The sequence below is a fragment of the Somniosus microcephalus genome, chromosome 1, assembly GCF_052327205.1.
Source record: "Somniosus microcephalus isolate GS21.2 chromosome 1, FLI_Smic_1.0, whole genome shotgun sequence".
Taxonomy (NCBI): domain Eukaryota; kingdom Metazoa; phylum Chordata; class Chondrichthyes; order Squaliformes; family Somniosidae; genus Somniosus; species Somniosus microcephalus.
The window spans coordinates 134,202,541-134,223,275 of NC_140987.1; the positions used below are offsets into that span (position 1 = coordinate 134,202,541).

The window sequence follows — 20,735 nt, forward strand, 5'->3', positions numbered from 1 at the left end:
TAGGGAACTCCAGGAATGGAACACTTGACTCACTGGGAGCACCATTATTTTTCTTTTATTCGTTCCTGGAATGTGAGCGTCGCTGGCAAGGCCAGCATTTATTGCCCATCCCTAACTGCCCTTGAGAAGGTGGTGGTGAGCCGCCTTCTTGAACTGCCTTCTAGAACCGCTGCAGTCTGCGCAGTGAAGATACACCCACAGTGCAGTTAGGGATGGAGTTCCAGAATTTTGACCCAGCAACAATGAAGAAATGGTGATATATTTCCAAGTCAGGATGGTGTGCGACATGGAGGGGAACTTGGAGCTGATGGGGTTTTCATGTACCTGCTACAACCAAATACCTCCTACACGTTACATGGCAATACAGTCCTATCCTCGGCAAACAAAACTCCAGATGTGGAAGACTTTAGTATTATATATGGACCATCACAAAACAAACTATGAAAATAGTCCTGCCATATTCAGTCGTGAATGGTGGTGGACCATTAAACAACTAACGGGAGGAGGAGGCTCCATGAATATCCCCATCCTCAATAATGGTGGAGCCCAGCACGTGAGTGCAAAAGACAAGGCTGAAGCGTTTGCAATCATCTTCAGCCAGAAGTGCCGAGTGGATGATCCATATCGGCCTCCTCCTGAGGTCCTCACCATCAGAGGCCAGTCTTCAGCCAATTTGATTCACTCCACGTGATATCAAGAAACGGCTGAGCGTACTAGATACAGCAAAGGCTCTGGGCCCTGACAACATCCCGGCTATCGTGCTGAAGACTTGTGCTCCAGAACTAGCCGCTCCTCTAGCTAAGCTGTTCCAGTACAGCTACAACACTGGCATCTGTCCGACAATGTGGAAAACTGCCCAGGTATGTTCTGTCCACAAAAGGCAGGACAAATCCAACCCGGCCGTTACCGCCCCATCAGCCTACTCTCAACCATCAGCAAAGTGATGGAAGGTGTCATCAACAGTGCTATCAATCGGCACTTAGTCACCAATAGCCTGCTCACTGATGCCCAGTTTGGGTTTCACCAAGACCACTCGGCTACCGACCTCATTACAGCCTTGGTCCAAACATGGACAAAGGAGCTGAATTCCAGAGGTGAGGTGAGAGTGACTACTCTTGACATCAAGGCAGCATTTGACCGAGTGTGGCATCAAGGGGCCCTAGTAAAACTGAAGTCAATGGGAATCGAGAGGAAAACTCTCCACTGGTTGGAGTCATACCTAGTGTGGTAAACCACTGTTATAGTTATCACTGTATATTGTTCTCACTGTTCTCACTGTCACATCACTACACGAGGTCGCCTCTTGTCGCACTGTTATACCTGGGCTGACCACCTCCGACTCCGCCCATTACCTGCCCAGGTATAAAGGTAGCTGACTGGCTAGTATTCCTCCCTGTTGGATCGGATCACCCACGAGGGTGGGCTCTGTTATTTAGCCAATAAAAACCTTCAGTTACGTTCTTAACTCGTCGCCTTTTATTGGACTAATTGATAGGCATATCAATTTTATTGGCTAAATTTTAAAGATGTCTGATAATGAACAGCAACAGCAAGGAGCTCACCCAGCAGCACAGCAACAGCAGCCTCCAGACAACGGGCCACACCAGCCGGCTTGGCTGCAAGCCTTGAAACCACCATACCTGGATCTAAACCCACAGGCACCAAACTCAGCCAACGACTTCAAACACTGGCTGGACTGCTTCGAATCGTACCTGGAGGAAGCCGTCGTCCCTCAGAGATCCAAACTAAGAGTCCTGAAAGCCCAAGCGAGCCCGAGAGTATATACACTCATCCAGGACATGACTACGTACGACGACGCCATCAACCTACTGAAACAGCAGTACCGGAGCCCGGTAAACTACATGTACACTAGGCATCTCTTAAGATCTCGCCAGCAACAGCCAGGAGAATCGATAGCTGAATTTTCACGAGCGCTGAGACAACTCGGCAGGAACTGTGACTTTAAAGCGGTGACGGCTACTGCGAACATGGAAGACAATGTCCGCGACGCCTTGGTGAGAGGCCTACGTTCCGACTACACACGGCAAAGACTGCTTGAAGCTAAGGACATAGACCTGGACAAGGCCGAAGCCCTCGCCCTCACCCTAGAGGCCACCCAGCAAGACCAGGAAGCGTTTGCCAGGTACTATTCGCGACCCTGGGACTCGGGCCCGACCCCCACCCCACCACCCTTCACAGCGCTGCCCCCGGGACCTACCTCAGCGTCTGCATCACGGATCCGACCGGGCCCGCTAGCCCCGGTACCGGCCCCGACATCAGGCAACCCCGATCGGGCCGCTGGCTGCTTCTTTTGCGGCCAGGAGAAGCATCCGAGGTCGCGCTGCCCAGCCAAAAACTCGACCTGCAAAACCTGCCTCAAGAAAGGCCACTTCTCCAAGGCCTGCAGAAGCAAATCCTCAGAAGCCAGCAGTGCCTCATGCGAACCCTGGGGGCGGCCATCTTTGTGCGGGGCAGCCGAAGCCTGCAGAGCCTCATGGGAAAACCAGGGGCGGCCATCTTTGTGCGGGGCAGCCGAAGCCTGCAGAGCCTCATGGGAAAACCAGGGGCGGCCATCTTTGTGCGGGGCAGCCGAAGCCTGCAGAGCCTCATGGGAACAGCAGGGGCGGCCATCTTTGTGCGGGGCAAACGATTTAAACAGAGCCTCATGTGAACTACGGGGGCCGCCATCTTCGCCGCCATCTTGTCATGACAACGACGTGCTCATCTACACCCTAGCTTCCGTGACCCTGGATCAAGCCCGCCCGCACCACCTGGCCAGCTCAATGATGGACATCAAAGTCAACGGCCACGCCACGACCTGCCTGTTCGACAGCGGAAGCACGGAGAGCTTCATCCACCCAGACACGGTGAGCCACTACTCCCTCCCCGTCCTGCCAACGCGCAGCCGCATCTCGATGGCATCGAGGTCGCACGCCACAGACATCAGCGGCTACTGTGTCGTGACATTGTCGGTTAAAGGGACAGAGTATAAAAATTTTAAACTCCTCGTACTCCCCCAGCTGTGCGCTGCCGTCATACTAGGGCTGGACTTCCAATCCCACCTCCAAAGTGTAACCCTAGCATACGGTGGACCCCTCCCCCCACTCACAGTCGACAACCAGCGAAAGTTAAACCGCCCACCGCGTAACACCTGCAGCCTATCCACCCTCAAGGTACCGCCACCTTCCCTGTTCGCTAACCTCACCCCCGACTGCAAACCTGTCGCTACTAAGAGCAGGCGGTACAGCGCTGGGGACAGAGCCTTCATTAGCTCTGAGGTGCAGCGACTCCTGAAAGAGGGCATTATTGAGGGGAGCAGCAGCCCCTGGCGTGCCCAGGTGGTGGTAGTCAAGACCGGCGACAAAAATCGCCTGGTTATCGACTACAGCCAGACCATAAACAGATACACCCAGCTGGACGCATACCCCCTCCCCCGCATATCGGACATGGTCAATGAGATTGCACAATACCGCGTATTCTCGACCATCGACCTCAAGTCGGCCTACCACCAACTCCCCATCAGCCCGGAGGACAGCCAGTACACCGCCTTCGAGGCGAATGGCCACCTCTACCAATTCCTTAGGGTCCCCTTTGGTGTCACCAACGGGGTCTCGGTTTTCCAACGGGAGATGGACCGGATGGTTGACCAGAACGGACTACAGGCCACTTTCCCCTATCTCGATAACGTCACCATCTGCGGCCGCAACCGGCAGGACCATGATGTGAATCTGGAGAAATTCCTCCGTACGGCCCAACGGCTGAACCTCACCTACAATAAGGAGAAATGCGTGTTTAACACAGCGCGCCTTGCCATCCTTGGCTGTGTAGTAGAGAACGGAGTCATCGGCCCCGACCCCGAAAGAATGCGCCCCCTCATGGAGCTACCCCTCCCCCACTGTCCAAAAGCACTTAGGAGAACCCTGGGGCTTTTCGCCTACTATGCCCAATGGGTACCCAATTATGCGGACAAAGCCAGACCCCTCCTGAAAACCACATCCTTCCCCCTCACGGAAGAGGCGTGCGCGGCCTTCTCCCTCATTAAGGGAGACATAGCCAAGGCCACAATGCACGCAGTGGATGAGTCAATCCCCTTCCAAGTGGAGAGCGATGCATCCGACTTCGCCCTAGCCGCTACCCTTAACCAGGAGGGTAGGCCGGTAGCCTTCTTCTCAAGGACCCTACAGGGCCCCGAGACCCGACACTCGTCGGTCGAGAAGGAAGCCCAGGCAATTGTGGAGGCAGTACGGCGCTGGAGGCACTACTTGGCAGGCAAACGATTTACCCTCCTCACCGACCAACGCTCGGTTGCCTTCATGTTTAATAACAAGCTGAGGGGCAAGATCAAGAACGACAAAATCTTGAGGTGGAGAATCGAGCTTTCCACCTATGATTATGAGATCTTGTACCGGCCCGGTAAACTGAACGACCCCCCTGATGCTCTTTCACGCATTACATGCGCCAGCGCGCAAAGTGATAGACTTCAGACCCTCCACAATGACCTCTGCCACCCCGGAGTCACCAGACTCTACCATTTCATTAAGGCCCGCAACCTGCCATACTCCATCGAGGAGGTCAGGACCATGACCAGGAACTGCCAGATCTGTGCTGAGTGCAAACCGCACTTCTATAAGCCGGACAGAGCAAGCCTGATCAAGGCCACCCGCCCCTTCGAGCGTCTGAGCATCGACTTCAAGGGGCCCCTACCGTCATCCGACCGTAATGTGTACTTCCTCAACATCGTTGATGAGTACTCCCGTTTCCCCTTTGCCTTCCCCTGCCCAGACATGACCAGTAACACGGTCATTAAATGCCTGAACAAACTCTTCGCCTTGTTCGGGTTCCCGAACTATATACATAGTGACCGGGGCGCCTCCTTCATGAGCGAGGAACTCCGTCAGTTCCTATTGGAGAGGGGTATTGCAGCAAGCAGGACCACCAGCTACAACCCCCGAGGGAACGGCCAGGTGGAAAGAGAGAACGCGACGGTATGGAAGGCCACCCTCTTAGCCTTAAAGTCTAAGGGCCTCCCAACCTCCCGCTGGCAAGAGGTCCTCCCGATTGCGCTGCACTCCATCCGGTCACTACTTTGCACTGCCATTAACACCACCCCCCATGCTCGAATGTTTGTCTTCCCCAGGAAGTCGACTACGGGAACCACCCTACCAACCTGGCTGACCTCTCCGGGACCCGTCTTGCTGCGAAAGCACGTGAGGGCCCATAAAACGGACCCCCTGGTCGAGAAGGTGAACCTCCTGCACGCCAACCCCCAGTACGCCTATGTGGCTTACCCAGACGGACGGGAGGACACTGTCTCCTTACGAGACCTCGCACCCTCACCCCCCCCTCCCAACCCCCCGAGTCCAGCCGAGGTAGACGGCATGCCGGAACCCCACGAGCCTTTGCCGACTACGCAGACACCAGCTTTAACACCGGATAATGTAACACCGCCGCTGCGACGATCGGAGAGGCTAACGAAGCCTCCGGACAGACTGACATACCAGAGCTGGTAATACACTTCACCCCGCCGGACTCTAATCTAAACAAGGGGTGAATGTGGTAAACCACTGTTATAGTTATCACTGTATATTGTTCTCACTGTTCTCACTGTCACATCACTACACGAGGTCGCCTCTTGTCGCACTGTTATACCTGGGCTGACCACCTCCGACTCCGCCCATTACCTGCCCAGGTATAAAGGTAGCTGACTGGCTAGTATTCCTCCCTGTTGGATCGGATCACCCACGAGGGTGGGCTCTGTTATTTAGCCAATAAAAACCTTCAGTTACGTTCTTAACTCGTCGCCTTTTATTGGACTAATTGATAGGCATATCACCTAGCACAAAGGAAGATGGTTGTGGTGGTTGAAGGTCAATCATCACAGCCCCAGGACATCGCTGCAGGAGTCCCTCAGGGCAGTGCACTAGGCACAACCATCTTCATCTGCTTCATCAATGACCTTCCCTTCAACATAAGGTCAGAAATGGGGATGTTCGCTGATGACTGCACAGTGCTCAGAGCCATTCAAAACTCCTCAGATAATGAAGCAGTCCATGCCCGCATACAACAAGACCTGGATGACGTTCAGACTTGGGTTGATAAGTGGCAGGTAACATTTGCGCCACAGAAGTGCCAGGCAATGACTATCTCCAACAAGCGAGAGGCTAACCACCTCCCCATGACATTCAATGGTATTACCATCGCCGAAATCCCCACCATCAACATCCTGGGGGTCACCATTGACCAGAAACTTAACTGGACCATCCACATAAATACTGTGGCAACAAGAGCAGGTCAGAGGCTAGTTATTCTGTGGCGAGTGTCTCACCTCCTGACTCCCCAAAGCCTCTCCACTTGCCTGGATGAGTGCAGCTCCAGCAACACTCAAGAAGCTCGACACCATCCAGGACAAAGCAGCCTGCTTGATTGGCACCCCATCCACCACCTTAAACATTCACTCCCTCCATCATCAGCGTACCGTGGCTGCAGTGTGTACCATCTACAAGCTGCACTGCAGCAACTTGCCAAGGCTTCTTCAGCAACACCTCCCAAACACGCGACATCTTCCATCTAGAAGGACAAAGGCAGCAGGTGCATGAGAACACCACTACCTCCAAGTTCCCCTCCAAGTCACACACCATCCTGACTTAGAAGTATATCGCCGATCCCTCATCGTCGCTGGGTCAAAATCCTGAAACTCCCTACCTAACACTGTGGGAGTACCTTCACCACATGGACTGCAGCGGTTCAAGGCAGCGGCTCACCACCACCTTCTCAAGGGCAATTAGGGATGGCAATAAATGCTGGCTATGCCAGCGACAACCACATCCCATAAAAAAAAAATAAAAAACACATACTTCTGAGGTCTTCTAGCAGCAGCCAGAAAATATTCACATTGTAACCCATAACAATTAGTCGTATAATTGGTGTATATTTGAATAATATTATATCGGCTATGAAAATCACGCATTTGCAGGTGAGCATTTTGCTGTAGTACTGGGATAGTGATTCTGCTAGCATCCATTCTTGGGAAATTTAGAAAAGTATATTGAACCAGGCTCTTCATTTCAGTTTGATACTGTTAAGGGGATGCATAATGAAAAATGTTTAATTTTCAACAATATTCTGCAACCTGAATATACTAGAAAAATAACATTCATAAATTCTATAAAATGTAATCTCATGGTAACCCCATATCAACTAGTTCCTTTCAGGTGATTGCACCTGAATGACAAGATATCACTGAATTCAGCTCTAAACATTGGCTTACTGTAAATGTAATTATTTTGAAAAATCAGGAAAATATTAAATACAGAATATGTTACTGTACTAAAACGAGAAACAGTATTTCTTCAGCAGACATTAATTTGTTTTCAAGAAAAAATTGCTGTACCGGGTTCAAGGACTGACTGTAGAGTACTAATGAAAGTTCATCCAATTTAAAATCCAACTTCAGTGTCGTGTTAACTTTTACAGGTTTCTGTGTTTCTACAACAGCAGCTGTTACCACAGTTCTTCCTGAAAAAAAAATGTTTTAGTATTACAATCTCAGCATTTTACCCAATATAAATATCTGCTGCACAGATGATATTATTTGGTCTTTCCTATGGCAGTTTGAGAATCCAAGTTCAGTTAAAAAGCTGGTATCAATGACAAAGAAAAATGACCATGAGGTTATTGAATTGTCGTAAACACCCAACTTGTTCACGAATGTCTTTAGGAAAAGAACCCTGCCATCCTTAACCGTTCTGGCCAATATGTGATTCTAGGCCCTATCAACATGGTAGACACTTAACACCCTCTAAAGTCACCTAATCAGTTCAGGCCAACTAGAGGTGAGCAATAAATCACATCAACAGTGACGCTCACATCACAAGAATGAATGAAGAAAAAGAGGATTATTTTTTTCATGGGAACACAGTTGTCCATTCAAACAGATATTTTTGAAGGTACATTACCTCAGCAGTTTCTCCCTGAGCACACACCCCATTGAATCCAAGAGGACATAGCAGGCGATAAAGCTGCTCCTAATGCCACTCTTGATTCGACATTAAACAGTATACAAGATGGCCTGGTGGACCCCACCGGTTTGGCTCTCTGTACGGGTATGGTAGCATAATGGTTATGTTACTGGACTAGTATAACAGAAGCCTGGATTAATGATCCGGTGACATGAGTTCATATCCCATAGCGACACAAGTTGAAATTCAATTAATTAAATAAATCTGGAATTAAAAAAACTAGTAGTGGTGTCATTAAAAACCCATCTGATTCACTAATGTCCTTTAGGGAAATTTGCCATCCTTAATGGGCCTGGCCTATATGTGATGCCAGACCCAAAGCAATGTGGTTGACTCTTAATTACCCTCTGAAATGGTCTAGCAAGCCTATCAAAATCGCTACGAAAAACTATAAGAATAATAATACCGGACGGGCCACCCAGCATCGACACCAGGGCACCGGATTCTGACACGACAAAGGCACACCCAGGCCAGGCGACCCTGCAAAGGCCTTCCCTCCATCATAAAGTCAGAAGTGGGGATGTTCGCTGAAGATTGCAACTATCAGGTAATGAATTCATCCAAGCCCGCAGGCAGCAAGACCTGGACAACATTCAGGCTTGGGCTGATAAGTGGCAAGTAAAATTTGAGCCAGACAAGTCTTGCCAAGAGAAAGTCTAACCACCTCCCCTTGACATTCAATGGCATTACCATCATCAAATCCCTCACCAACATCCTGGGGGGGGGTCATCATTGACCAGAAACTTAACTGGACCATCCACATAAATACTGTGGCTACAAGAGCAGGTCAGAGGCTGGGTGTTCTGCAGTAAGTGTTTCACCTCCTGACTCCACAAAGCCTTTCCCCCATCTACAAGGCACAAGTAAGGAGTGTAATGGAATACTCTCCACTTGCCTGGATGAGTGCAGCTCCAACAACACTCAAGAAGCTCAACACCATCTAGAACAAAGCAGCCCGCTTGATTAGCACCCCAGCCACCATCTTAAACATCCACCACCGAAGTACCATGGCTATAATGTATGCCATCTACAAGATGCACTGCAGCAACACGCCAAGGCTTCTTCGATAGCACCTCCCAAACCCTCAACCTCTACTACCTAGAGAACAAGGGCAGCAGGCGCATGGTAACATCACTACCTGTAAGTTCCCCTCCAAGTCACACACCATCCTGACTTGGAAATATAGTGCCATTCCTTCATCGTCACTCGGTCAAAATCCTGGAACTCTCTACCCAACAGCACTGTGGGAGTACCTTCACCACATGGATCGGAGGGGTTCAAGAAGGTGGCTCACCACCACCTTCTCAAGGGCAATTAGTGATGGGCATTAAATGCTGGCCTTGCCCACATTCCAAGAACAGAATCATAAAATAGTTACAGCACAGAAGGAGGCCATTCGGCCCATCGAGCCTGTGCCAGATCTCTGCAAGAGCATTTCAGCAAGTCCCACTCCCCTGCCTTTTCCCCATAGCCCTACAAATTTTATTCCTTCAGGTACATATCCAATTACCTTTTGAAAGCCACGATTGAGTCTGCCTCCATCACCCTTTCAGGCAGTGCATTCCAGATCCTAACCACTCACTGCGTAAAAAGGTTTTTCCTCATGTCGCCTTGGGTTCTTTTACGAATCACCTTAAAATCGGTGTCCTCTGGTTCTTGATCCTTCAGCCAATGGGAATAATTTCTCTCTATCTACTCTGTCTAGACCCCTCATGATTTTGAGCATCTTGATCAAATCTCCTCTCAACCTTCTCTGCTCTAAGGAGAACAACCCCAGCTTCTCGAGTCTATCCACGTAACTGAAGTCCCTCATCCCTGGAATCATTCTCGAGTCTTTTCTGCACCCTCTCTAAGGCCTTCACATCCTTCCCAAAGTGCAGTGTCCAGAACTGGACACAATACTGCAGTTGAAGCCGAACCAGTGTTTTATAAAGGTTCATTATAACTTCCTTGCTTTTGCACACTATGCCTATTTATGAAGCCCAGTATTCCATATGTTTTTTTTAACCGCTTTCTCAACCTGTCCGGCCACCTTCGACGATTTGTGCATATATACCTCCAGGTCTCTCTGTTCATGCACCGCCTTTAGGATTGAACCCTTTAGTTTATATTGCTTCTCCTCATTCTTCCCACCAAAATGTATCACTTCATACTTTTCTGTTAAATTTCATCTGCCACGTGTCCGCCCATTTCACCAGCCTGTCTATGTCTGTCTATGGCCCTAGAGATAGTAGATGCATTACTGGTCATCTTCCAGAACTCGATAGACTCTGGAACGGTACCCATGGATTGGAGGGTAGCTAATGTTACCCCACTATTCAAAAAAGCTGGTAGAGAAAAAGCGGGGAATTATAGACTGGTAAGCCTGACATCGGTAGTGGGGAAAATGCTAGAGTCTATTATAAAAGATGTAATAGCAGAGCACTTGGAAAGCAGTGACAGAATCGGACAAAGTCAACATGGATTTACAAAAGGTAAATCATGCTTGACTAATCTACTGGAATTTTTTGAGGATGTAACTGGTAAAATAGATAAGGGAGAACCAGTGGATGTGGTGTATTTGGACTTTCAGAAGGCTTTCGATAAGGTCCCACACAAGAGATTAGCGTGCAAAATTAAAGGGGCAAGGTATTGACTTGGATAGAGAACTGGTTGGCGGACAGAAAGCAAAGAGTTGGAATAAACGGGTCGTTTTCCGAGTGGCAGGCAGTGACTAGTGGGGTACCGCAAGGATCGGTCCTAGGACCCCAGCTGTTCACAATATATATTAATGATCTGGACGAGGGAATTGGATGTAATATCTCCAAATTTGCAGACGACACAAAGCTGGGCGGGAGGGTAAGCTGCGAGGAGGATGTCGGGAAACTCCAGTATGATTTGGACAGGTTGGGTGATTGGGCAGAAACATGGAAAATGCACTATAATGTGGATAAATGTGAGGTTATCCACTTTGGTGGCAAAAACAGGAAGGCAGATTATTATTTGAATGGCAATAGGTTGGGAGAAGGGGAAGTGCAGAGAGACCTGGGTGTCCTTGTGCACCAGTCGCTGAAGGTAAGCATGCAGGTGCAGCAGGCGGTTAAGAAGGCAAATGGTATGTTGGCCTTCGTAGCAAGAGGGTTCGAATACAGGAACAAGGATGTCTTGCTACAGTTGTACAGGGCCTTGGTGAGACCGCACCTTGAGTATTGTGTGCAGTTTTGGTCACCTTACCTGAGGAAGGACGTTCTTGCCATGGAGGGAGTGCAGCGAAGATTCACCAGGCTGATACCTGGGATGGCAGGAATGACGTACGAGGAGAGATTGTGTCGATTGGGCTTATACTCACTGGAGTTTAGAAGATTGAGAGGGGATCTCATCGAAACCTATAAAATTCTGTCAGGTCTGGACAGACTAGATGCAGGAAGGATGTTTCTGATGGCCGGGGAGTCCAGACCCAGGGGTCATAGTCTAAGGATAAGGGGTAAGCCATTTAGGACTGAAATGAGGAGGAATTTCTTCACCCAGAGAGTGGTGAACCTGTGGAATTCAATGCCACAGAGGGCGGTGGAGGCTAGTTCATTAAATATATTCAAGAAAGAGTTGGATATATTTCTTGAGGCTAAAGAGATCAAGGGATATGGGGAAAAGGCAGGGACAGGGTACTGAATTTGGATGATCAGCCATGATTACATTGAATGGCGGAGCAGGCTCGAAGGGCCGAATGGCCTACTCCTGCTCCTATCTTCTATGTTTCTATGTTGAAGTCTATCACTATCCTCCTCACTGTTCACTATACTTCCAAGTTTTGTGTCATCTGCAAATTTTGAAATTGTGCCCTATACACCCAAGTTCAAGTCATTAATATATATCAAGAAAAGCAGTGGTCCTAGTACCGACCCCTGGGGAGCATTACTGTATACCTTCTTCCAGTCTGAATACCAACCGTTCACCACTACTCTCTGTTTCCTGTCACTTAGCCAATTTCGTATCCATGCTGCCACTGGCCCTTTTATTCCAGAGACTTCAACTTTGCTGGCAAGCCTATTATGTGGCACTTTATCAAACGCCTTTTGAAAGTCCATGTACAGAACGTCAACCGCATTGTCCTCATCAACCCTCTTTACCTCATCAAAAAACTCGATCAAGTTAGTTATACATGATTTGCCTTTAACAAATCCATGCTGGCTTTCCTTAATTAATCCACACTTGTCCAAGTGACTATTAACTTTGTCCCCGATTATCGTTTCTAAAAACTTCCCCACCACCGAGGTTAAACTGACTGGCCTGTAGTTGCTGGATTGCAGGTTTCCCCATGGTGTAGGGTTCCAGTGACTGCACGCAGGTCGCTTTGTGGGCACCACATGTAATCTCAGATGTACCACAACCAAAAGGAATTCCACTCCCTCAATGTCCAGCTGGTGCGCAACCATACTCGGCGAATCATGCAGGTCAATATCCGGTATCCTGGCAGCAGTCATGATGCCTTCATTCTGTGGCAGTCCACAGTCCCATCTGCATTTGAGCCATGACGACAAACCAGAGGGTGGCTACTGGGTGACAAGGGCTATCTGTTAACAACATGGCTCATGACTCCAGTGCGCAACCCACGTGCACAGGGCCAGCATGCATACAACGAAAGGGTACTGCCACACAAATCATGATCAAGCAGACGATTGGTGTGTCAAAGCAACGCTTACGCTGCCTGGACCGCTCTGGAGGGGCTCTGCAGTACTTGGCAGAGCGGGTGTCAAGATTCGTGGTGGTCTGCTGCATGCTGTAAAACCTCACCAGCTGAGGAGGGAGAGAAGGAGGGAGAAAGAGGAGAAGGAGGGAGAGGAAGAGGAAGAGGGAGAGGAGGAGGCAGCCCAGACAGCCTCTTTCTGGCCGGACTGTCAGTGACCAACTCATCCAGCTGCGATACAATACAATTTCCATCTTCCCCCACACCTTACTTTTCCTCTGTCACGGACCATCACAGTGTCTGCTTGGCCAGAATGCAAAAATAAAAGCCAACACAAAATACACATTCAAAACCAAATTTATAAATTAAATCATGCCATATTGCATACAAATGTAAATTAATCACCCATGTGCTTCCCTTAGTGCCGGTCTTCAGTGTGCCTTTCCTTGTCCTACTGCTCCTACGCAGTGCTACTCCAGTGGCTGCAGCATGACTGGTGGGGAAGGCTGCTGACTTTCAGTGGAGGGGACTGCAGATGGTCTTGGAGGACGACCTCTAGCAGTTCTGGGCCTAGTAGGCCTGGCTTCGGACTGCACCAGTTCGGCATGGGTGGCAGCAGTCTGGGTTGGCTGACTGACAAGCAACAGCAAAGTCATTGGCGGGGTGGGAGGACGAATGCTGTCATCCTGAGAGGGGACAGCAGGATCGTGATCCACAGAGCCACTGACACTCACTCCCCTGGGGCGGCGCCTCAGCAATCTGAGAATTCTGTTGGAGGGCAGATTGCTGGACTGCTGTGACACCCTGCAAGTGGCCCACGGTGGCAGCAAGCTGAGCTTGTGCGGCAGCACTCACACATTGGGTGGCTTCTGCTTGTGCTTCAATGGAAACAGAGACATTGGCCATCAGATGCTGCAATTTGGTTGGGTTCGCAAGTGTGCTAATGGAATTGCCCATCACTTCCATGCTGGAAAGGATGGGTTCCAAGCTCTGCGCAAAGTCCTGTGCCAAGTTGGTGCCGGACTCCTCCATGCTCCTTGACACTGCACTCAGGCTTTCTGGCAAGTCTACCAATGCACCAAGCATTTCATTGTGCATACCCATCAGCCTTCTTCTGTAGGCTGCCCCATTGAAGTGTTCATCTAAGTCCTCTGCAGCAGAACTCATCTGCGACCTCACCCTCCGGGAAGCTGGTACCTGTGCTACCCTTGCCACCTACTGCTGTGACACCCTGATTGCAGCCCACTTGTGCCCGGTGTCTCACCACGTGCAGATCCCGTGTCTAAGCTATCCTCCAAATTACGCGGCGTGTCAGTATCTGAGCTGGTGGCTGCGAGTGTGAAATCGAGTGACGGTGCTGTGTCTTCATCATCACTGCTTCTTCCTCTTCCACCACTACCTGATCAGGTTGCAGTACTTGGAGGGTAGGGTTGTGGTGAGGGGAGCGGGGGGAAAGCAACAGATGCATGCTTACACTGGCTGCAGCTTATCAATCAGAAGAGGTTGTGGGATGAGCGGGAAGTGGGATTTGAGAAGGCGGATTGGATAGGAAGATAGTCATCTTAGATTGTTTCAGCCCCACTGCTGGCCAAGGCTCATGATGGCGACCACTGTCTCCTCCATCGGGGTAATGTCATGCAGCTGTGCCTGTCCCCCACCAGTTAACTCCTGCTGCCATTGGTTATGTGCCAACTTGTCTTGCAAGAGTGTGTCAGTGAGTGTGTTTGGGTGATGTGGCTGTCATGGTTGAATAGCTGGCAGTGTGTGCAAGCTGAGAGTGTGAAGCTTTCAGCAGTGCTAAGTGTGTAAGGGTGAGGTGAAGCTATGAATGCGAGGTATGAGTCCTGTTTGATAGAGTTTGTTGCTAGGCGAGTGATGGGAATGAGGTGCATTGAGCAGTGTGACCTAAGAAAACTACTAGGCACTTGGTCTAAGCGTTAAACAAAGCTTTAATCAACTGTTTTACAACATGGAGGTCTAGTTGTATCCTTCACTAGTTCCTGTTAAGAATGTCCTGCGTAAGCTGGGCCCATGCCCGAGTATTTATACTCTCCCTGGACAGCGCCACCCGCAGGCCGCTCAGTTGATTCATGTCACAGTGTATAAGGCTGGTGGTGCAGTTGGTGGGATATGGCATTTGGAGATGAATTCACTGACCCTGACCATTCATGTGAGGTCACTGAACTTTTTGCAGCACTGCATCCAGGTCCTTAAGACTTGATTTCTGGCATTGACCACCATGGCTACCTTCTCCCACTGCCTTCGCAGAGTTTGTCTGGAGGGCTCCTGGCCCCGGGTGGATAGAGGACCTCTCTCCTCCTGTCCGCCTCCTCCAGTGCAGTGTCCGAGTACCTTGGAGCGTGCTCTCTCCCCTGTTGCGTCATTAGTCAATGTTCTTGCAGTTCAAACTCTCTTCCCCAGACACTTTTAGCACCTGCTCCATCCAGAATGCACCTCCGCTTTAAGAGATGCAGGCTGGCTTTAAGTAGTGCAGACTAGCTTTAAGTGGTGCTAGCCTCGTACAAACTTGGGATCCCTGACGAGGTGCTCAGCCACTCAACAGCGCGTTTAGCGCTGCCTCAAAGCTGCAATCATTTAAATTAGCAGGCAGCATGAAGTTTGTGTGCTACCTGCATTCAGAAGCAATGGGCACGGGTTAATCACGCATTGCGATCCCCATGCCCGTTTTCGGGAGCTATCGAATTTAGCCCCCTATGTTTCTTTACATTGAAAATTAAGAGACTGTTTAGATCATGCTCAGTTGAACAGAGTTTTCAGTTATTTGTAAAACACAAACAGTGGCCATTGTGTAAGCAAATTTTTACGGTCATTATTATTCTTTGAGAGAAGTTCAATTTCTACATTTTTTTATGTTTGTTCTCAGGATGTGGGCGACGCTGACAAAGCTGAATGGTGCTCCCACAATGTGTTACGTAAGGACTTCCATAATTTGACAAACGGTAAAAGAATGGCAATATCTCGCCAATTCAGGATGGTGTGCTACTTGGAAGGGAACCTGGAGGCGATTGTGCTCCCATGATCTTACTGCTCTTGTACCTCCTGGTGACTGAAGTCGTGGGACTGGAAGGTGCTGTCAATGTAAGCTCGGTGTTGCTGTGATACATTCAGTGGATAGTACATACTGTAGCCACAGTGCACTTGTGGTAGAGGGTGGATATTTGGTCGAGTGGTAGGGGTGTCATTCAATCAACTGTTCTGTCCTAGATGGTGTCGAGTTTCTGGAGTGTTGTTGCAACTGCATCCATCTAGACAACTGAAGAGTATTCCATCACACTTCTGACATCAGGAGGTAAGCCACTCGTCGCAAAGCGCCCATCCTCTGCCCTGCTCTTGTAGCAACGTTGTTGATATGGCTGGTCCACTGAAGCTTCTGGTCAGTGGTGCCCCCAATACTTTGGAGGAATTCAGTGATAGTGGTGCTGTTGATGGTCAGTGGAAGCTGGTTGGACCTTTTATTGTAGTAAATTGTCATTACCTCGCACTTATGTGGCACAAATCTTACCTGTTACTCATCAGCCCAAGCCAGAATGTTATTCAGGTGCTGCTGTACCCTGGCAGTGTCTGCTTTATTGCCCAAGAACACAGAAACATCTGGAGTGAATGACAGAAAATGATGCAAAAATACAGGAGGTCCATCAGCAGGTGCTGTGGGAGTTGATCACTAGAAAGGATCTATAAAGTTTATTCAACACAAATTTTAAAGCAGGAACGACCATGGACATTCTTTGCATCTATTATGGTTTGCCAGGCTGAGGGACTACTGTAAGAATATTTTGTAAGTAGATTAATTTCTCACTGGTAGGTTTTTGGGATGTTGGCAGGGTGAAATCCTCTGTTCTATTTTCTACAGGCTGCTTAAATCAATCTGATCTAAGGGTTTCTGAGCCAATTAGCTCAGTTCCAATTGGCACATATAAGTTCATGGAGGGAAGGAAACAAACACCACTTTAAAATCTCGTGGAGTAAAGATCACATGGAATGAAAATAAGCCATGTTGTTCATAAAACCAACTCCACAAAGTGTCCCATTACGAGTGCTAATTGACTCAGTTCTTTTATTGTTCTCAGGATACGGGCAGCACTGGCAAGGCCAAATTTATTGCCAATTCCTCGTTGCCTGGAGAATGTGGTGGCCCTTTGCCTTGAGCCACTGCCATCCTTGTAATGATGATGAACTTCATACCAATTGCTAGACCACTTCAGAGGACATTAAGAGTCTACCACACAGTGTGGGACTGAAGTTGTAAGTCAGGCCAAACCAAGTAGAGGTGACAGGACTCCCTTCCCTGAAGAACAGGAGTGAAACAATGGGGTTTCTTTTTTTTTAAATAAACAAAAATTCAGAATCTTGCAAAACTCAAAACTATCAATTTTTCATTACATTCTAGATTATACAACCCTGACATTCGTTTTCCACATTACAACATTTCCATTGTCCCAATGAGCCAAATCTTGATGAAGCGGCATATTAGTTGGACTTTTTCCTGCACTCTTCAGCTCAAATACAATTTGTGCCTTAACTTACTGGAAGTGCAACTGATAATGGTGCAGTGAGGGCAATGGGGCATTTGGGATCTTCGTGAACAACGGGACCAACATTTTATCTCCTTAACAATTGAAATTTAAGGATTGAGAAAGGAACGATGGAGAAGGAGGGTAAATTAGAGTGGATAAATTAAGAGTCAAATCAGGTACAAAGAGAGAAATACAGCAAGGGAACAAAAAACTGGATTGAGAGAAAAGAGACAGAAAGGAAAAATGTAAAAATTTTAAATCAATCACAGAATCACAGAATCCTCACAGTGCAGATAGAGGCCATTTCGGCCCATCGAGCCTGCACCGACACATATCCCACCCTATCCCCGTAACCCCACTTATTTAATCCCCTAACACTAAGGGTCAATTTATCATAGCCAAATCAACCCAAATCAACCTAACCTGCACATCTTTGGACTGTGGGAGGAAACCGGAGCACCCGGAGGAAACCCACGCAGACACAGGGAGAATGTGCAAACTCCACACAGACAGTCGCCCGAGGCTGGATTTGAACCCGGGTCTCTGGCGCTATGAGGCAACAGTGCTAACCACTAAATCTCCAAGAATAATTTACTACATGCAGGAATGAGACTCAACAGTTTAAATAATAGGCTTGCCAGCAAAGTTGAAGCCCATGGAATAAAAGGGACAGTGCCAGCATGGATACGAAATTGGCTAAGTGATAGGAAACAGAGAGTAGTGGTGAACGGTTGTTTTTTGGACTGGAGAAAGGTATACAGTGGTGTGGTCCAGGGGTCGGTACTAGGACAACTGCTTTTCTTGATATATATTAATGACTTGGATTTGGGTGTATAGGGCACAATTTCAAAATGAGCAGGTGACACAAAACTTGGAAGTATAGCAACAGTGAGGAGGATAGTGATAGACTTCAAGAAGACAGACAGGTTGATGGAATGGGAGGGCACATGGTAGATGAAATTTAACGCAGAAAAGTGCAAAGTGATACATTTTGGTAGGAAGAACGAGGAGAGGCAATATAAACTAAAGGGTTCAATTCTAAAGGGGGTGCATGAACAGAGACACCTGGGGGTATATGTGCACAAATCGTTGAAGGTGGCAGGGCAGGTTGAGAAAGCGGTTAAAAATGCATATGGGATCCTGGGCTTCATAAATAGAGGCATAGAGTACAAAAGCAAGGAAGTTATGATGAACTTTTATAAAACACTACTTCAGCCTCATCTGGAGTATTGTGTCCAATTCTGGGCACTGCACTTTAGGAAAGATGTGAAGGCCTTAGAGAGGGTGCAGAAAAGATTTATAAGCATGGACTTCAGTTATGTGGATAGACTAGAGAAGCTGGGGTTGCTCTCCTTAGAACAGAGAAGGTTGAGAGGAGATTTGATAGAGGTGTTCAAAATCATGAGGAGCCTGTCTAGACAGGGTAGTTGGTGAGAAACCGTTCCCATTGGCACAAGGGTCGAGAACCAGAGGACACAAATTTAAGGTGATTGGCAGAAGAACCAAAAGGCGACATGAGGAGAAACTTTTTTACACAGTGAATGGTTCGGATCTGGAATTCACTACCTGAAAGGATGGTGGAGGCAGATTCAATCATGGCTTTCAAAAGGGAATTGGATAAGTACCTGAAGGAATTTTGTTTACAGGGCTACAGGGAAAGGACGGGGGAGTGGGACTAGCTGAAGTGTTCTTGCAGAGAGTCGGCACGGGCTCGATGGGCCGAATGGCCTCCTTCTGTGCTGTAACCATTCTATGATTCTATTCCCTTTCTGGGCCAGAGAGGTTGATTGGCATCACATTAACAATTATCACATTGGTAAAAGGGTACTTACACTTAATTATGAGCCCTAACTTTCTCCAGCAAGTTTAATGAGCAATTAATGCGCAAATCCAGCAAGTTCTTAAAAATAACAGGAAGGCTAAGCGAAATGTGCTGTTTGTGCGAGGCAAACAACCATCCAGGTAAACGACCAGCAAATTCTGGAGATTCGCAACTCATGGCGTATCTCTTCTTCCTGTGAACTCATTGGCCATTTTGCGCATTAATAATGCTGTACATGGTGCTTTTGCTGTTATTTCTCCAGGATGATTTGGCCCAATAGCACTAAACTCACTGTCTGATCACATGTGGCTACACTTTGAAAAGCCATACAATTATCCAGCTTTTAAACTATTTAATTGACAAAATATTAAAAGACTTTTGCTGAAAATCTAATTCATATCTACTAATCTATAAGGAAAAATGTGTGTGAAATGACAGTTATAACATTTGTGAACAGAATTACTGAGATAATAAATGAATAATTTCAACAGCAACACAAAAATTACTAACAAACCTGCAGAATTTTGTGAAGGACTTTTTGCACCATCATCACCAGAACTATTCCCCTCTTTATCAGTTTGTACAGCCACAGAGTCAACTGAATTATCGCCCAAATTTTCATTTAGAGTTTTCAATATAATGATCAGATCTTCTTGACTGAGCCCAACCTATAAAAGCATCAAGTTAATACAAATCATAAATAATGTTTGCTGCTTAAAATCTGTCAAACACAGTATGTGCACAAACGGCTTAGTGACACAATTCATTTGATAATTTTAAAGCAAAAATATTGCTTCATCAGTTGAACAAACCAAATAAAACCTGGTTCAGAGTAGTAATATGTTCCTTTCACTCATGAAGACAACCCTCATATCTAGCAGAATAAAATTGATACACAATGACATCTGAAGAACTTTCTTGATTCTTAAACTAGTCAACCAATTTGGTCAAGTGGGCATTAAATACATGTTTCTCGTATGATGGTAGGCCAATTTTAATAAATTGTGTGAAATTTACTACAAAAATAAATATCCACACAATACATTACAAAATCTGCCAGATAATGGTAACATTATTTATTTCTTTTTAAAAATTCATAAAAAGTAGCAGTAGCAGCACTTTTGTCCTGTTATCCAACACCAAAAATAGGTCTCTTTTTAAAGCTGTATGGAAAACTGTTTAGTGATATTGTTTAGAATCAGAATAACCTTCAAAATGGGAAGCTCAAGAAAGGGAGGAAACAGGAAGAAAGTTTGTAAATAAAAATTAGGCAACAAATTAAATAATTGGGCAAAGTATTTGAGATTGGGAGTGCATTAACATTTTGAAAACTGGTAACATACACGTGTTTTATGTCATTATGAAATCTAATTCAAAATATCATTTTGAAAAGAAAAGTACACTTACATGCAGAGGTTTCAGTGTTCCAAGAATTTTAATATCAGGAACCTCATGGTACCAAGCAGCAGCCAAGTTATGTTCAATAACAACTTCCAGATTAACAGGCTGAAGCAATACGATTTCAGACCGAAAAGCATCCTCTTCAAATATTGTCCTGATGAAATTAAAAATATTCTTGAATTCACAAACGTCAATTAAATGTTACTATAGCACTTGCTGTAAATGGAGTATGTCGAATATAAAAGGTTGGCTGAGAAAAAAATTGAAACATTAAAAACTGAAGTATTATTTTATCA

General features: G+C 47.3%; 1 protein-coding gene across 6 annotated transcripts in view; it reads right to left on the minus strand.

Annotated features, from left to right (window-relative positions):
* Positions 1-20,735, minus strand: part of vps13a (vacuolar protein sorting 13 homolog A) — a 631,135-nt gene that overhangs the window by 265,814 nt on the left and 344,586 nt on the right. For all 6 annotated transcript variants that reach the window (XM_085985825.1, XM_085985842.1, XM_085985834.1 and 3 more), the window contains exons 34-36: positions 20,446-20,593; positions 19,553-19,706; positions 7,391-7,515 (exon numbers count right to left, since the gene is read on the minus strand). In XM_085985825.1, the coding sequence (XP_085841951.1) occupies positions 7,391-7,515; positions 19,553-19,706; positions 20,446-20,593 (427 nt within the window). The remainder of the gene's footprint in view (positions 1-7,390; positions 7,516-19,552; positions 19,707-20,445; positions 20,594-20,735) is intronic.